The sequence below is a fragment of the Quercus suber genome, unplaced genomic scaffold, assembly GCF_002906115.3.
Source record: "Quercus suber isolate HL8 unplaced genomic scaffold, Cork oak 2.0 scaffold_277, whole genome shotgun sequence".
Classification (NCBI taxonomy): domain Eukaryota; kingdom Viridiplantae; phylum Streptophyta; class Magnoliopsida; order Fagales; family Fagaceae; genus Quercus; species Quercus suber.
Genome location: NW_027069733.1, coordinates 301,100 through 303,840, shown reverse-complemented (window position 1 = coordinate 303,840; position 2,741 = coordinate 301,100). Strand labels below are relative to the sequence as shown.

The following is a 2,741-nucleotide window of genomic DNA, read 5'->3' as shown; positions in this document are numbered from 1 at the left end:
GGTAGGTTCCTTCTATGCACCCCTGCACTTATAGCAGTGACCGGTGGTATAATGCCACAACATGGCTGAAGATGCAAACTGATGAAATGGCAATTGCTAAGACATATGAAGATCTGGTCATGTAATCAATAACAGATTCAGGAAGTTGACTATAGAAGTGCAACCATAGATTAAAATGGATACCAGATTCAGGACATATGAAGATCTGGTCTTATAATGGTTGGCATCCATGTCAAATTAAGATACATTTTAAGTAACAATATGACCAAATTCTCAGGTAGATCTAGTTTGAATTTGAACCATCATGTTTCAATACTGAACAAACAATCAATTTATGAAGAGAATGGAAACAAAGTCATGTCCATCATCTCATTCATCAACAGAGACAAAATTACAACTGATTGAAGAAGAAAAGTAGACAACATAACAAATGCTTGCTAACAAAGGCAAAATGTGATCATATGGGCAACTCTATGTCCCTTTCTCTCCAAGCATGTCGAAAAAGGCAAGTTGGAAGTCTAAAGAAAATAACCCAAAACCTGACCACCCACATTCTTTTTAATTGCCTCTTCGTGATCCAAAACACCATCAGGAGTTGTGATTACAACATAACCCCACTGCACGGAGAGAGGGAGAGACAAGTAATAAGATAAGTGAGAAGAAGAGGAATTTCATTTTTTCATAAACAAGTGAGATTTCATTAACAACACAAACACGAAGCCCATTCTTCCCCCAAGCCTTTTCCAATATAAAAAGGGAAAATGAGCATCCATGACAGAATGTTGAACATCAAAATGTGACAAACCTGATGTGTTGGTAGCATACGCAATCTGTAATTTTCAATATCCCTTGCCTTGATATCCTGCCTGTAAGTGAGAGCCTTGCAATCTTTAACCCTGCCTTGTAGTTCAACTGTTATCCTCCCCACTCTATGTGGATCATAGACCTGATAATCCTTGATGTACCCTAAAATGGAAGGAGGAAATGCACATGTATAGTATCTGCTCCAATCCATGGGTAGCAAAGCTTTGCTGGTCTAGAGAAGGTGATTTAAGAAACTTCCTAAACTGCCCCTACATAAGCATGGATTCATATAGAAGCAAAGGAACTATCTGAAAATGCCTAAGATTAACCTTTCATAAGCAGCTAGAGCTGCTGTGAGGAAAATTAAATGAAATCATATATCTGACCCCAATGAAACATAAGCAGCTATCCAATTAATCAAGTAAAATACAGGCACCTTCTCGTCTCCCATTTATGTTTATTTATCTATTTTCTAGTAACTTCTGGTTTCTAATTATGATAGGGACCTCCCAAGGGTTCTAAACCAAATTGTCTCCCTCTTACTTTATGGCAACTGTTTCAACCTCCTCTCTTTTAGGGATATTGGACAAAGAATAAGACTAAAGGCACCAGTACTTGAAAAATAATACTAAAACAAGTAGAATTTTGGCTTAGACCCAGTATATGAGCTACTTATAAAAATAAAAATAATAAGTATATGAGCTCTAAATCAAATAGTACTTCCTCCTCCCACAATAGGTGGAGGATATGACAATGGGTTCAAAATTCACCAGATCAAGCATTACCAAAAATCAAACAAACTTAGACCACAATTAGTTCAGAATAGAGACATACACAAGCCAATAAAAACACACAAAATAACAAACCTTGAATTGAGTGTTACAGCACCGGACTTCAAACTATATTAACATTGAAAAGAGAATCTAAAATGCTCTAAAATTCACATGAAATGAAACAGAACCATGATGCAATCCTCCACCACTCTATTTAGAGTACCAGATTTCTAAAACAAACCCCATTAAACTCAGTGTCCACCATTTCTGGTAGCTCCAACATTATGACATCAATAATTTGAAGTACCCACCAACCTTTTATCACTTCAGTACCAAAAACCAAACACAAATATCATATTACAAACACAAAAATTATAAATAAAAACTAAACCATTGAAGTTGCAAAGATCCTTAATTTATACAGACCCACCACGAATTCAAATAATAAGGGAATCCGAAAGTATAAATGGGAAAATTTCATTGAAGCAATGGAAAAAGTGGAACTATAAAGAAAACCCATATCGGCAAAGAGAGGAATAGTACAGATATACCTCGATCTTTCATGATCTTGAGAAAGGAAGAAATGACATTGGAGATAGGCTTCAACTCCACCTTTGCTTTTCCTCTCTTCTCCGCATTCACTATCGATCTCAACGCATCGTTCAGTATCCTCCTCCCCATCTCTCTCTCTCTCTCTCTCTACCCTGAAAGCCTAAAACCCCTAAGTCGGACACAGTCACACAGTGAGTTCTGCGTGGTTTGGGGGTTTTTGATTTTGAGTGGCATTTTGGATATTCGAATAGATAGCATGGACATTTTCGACTGACAAACTGTCTCAGAGAGGAAAATGTTAGGAATGGCAATGGGTCGGGTTCGGGCCGGGTTTTTTCATACCCGGACCCGACCCACGGGGCAAAACCCGTAACCTGGATCCGGCCCGTTTAGCGAACCGGGTTTTTTTGGGGCCCGCACCCGCCCCAGCCGGACCCCGTTTAAGAATTGGGCCCAAACGGGCCCAACCGAAAAAAAAAAAAAGACAAGTCTGAGACTGATCCTCAAGCACATCAGCCTCCATATTAGGCACTCCATACATCACTCTCTGCCCAACCTTTAACACGCTATTCTTCACTGTCGCCGCACTCATTCCATCTTTCAACTTTTGAT

At 38.9% G+C, this 2,741-nt stretch overlaps 1 protein-coding gene across 1 annotated transcript; it reads right to left on the bottom strand.

Moving 5' to 3' along the window:
- Positions 1-262: 262 nt before the first annotated feature.
- On the bottom strand, positions 263-2,354 carry LOC112010770 (small ribosomal subunit protein uS8my). The gene is made up of 3 exons (XM_024043129.2): positions 2,129-2,354; positions 806-966; positions 263-617 (listed from the first exon to the last, which is right to left on the bottom strand). Exons 1-3 carry the CDS (start codon positions 2,256-2,258, stop codon positions 519-521), a joined length of 390 nt encoding a protein of 129 aa, XP_023898897.1. The 5' UTR covers positions 2,259-2,354; the 3' UTR covers positions 263-518.
- Positions 2,355-2,741: the final 387 nt, after the last annotated feature.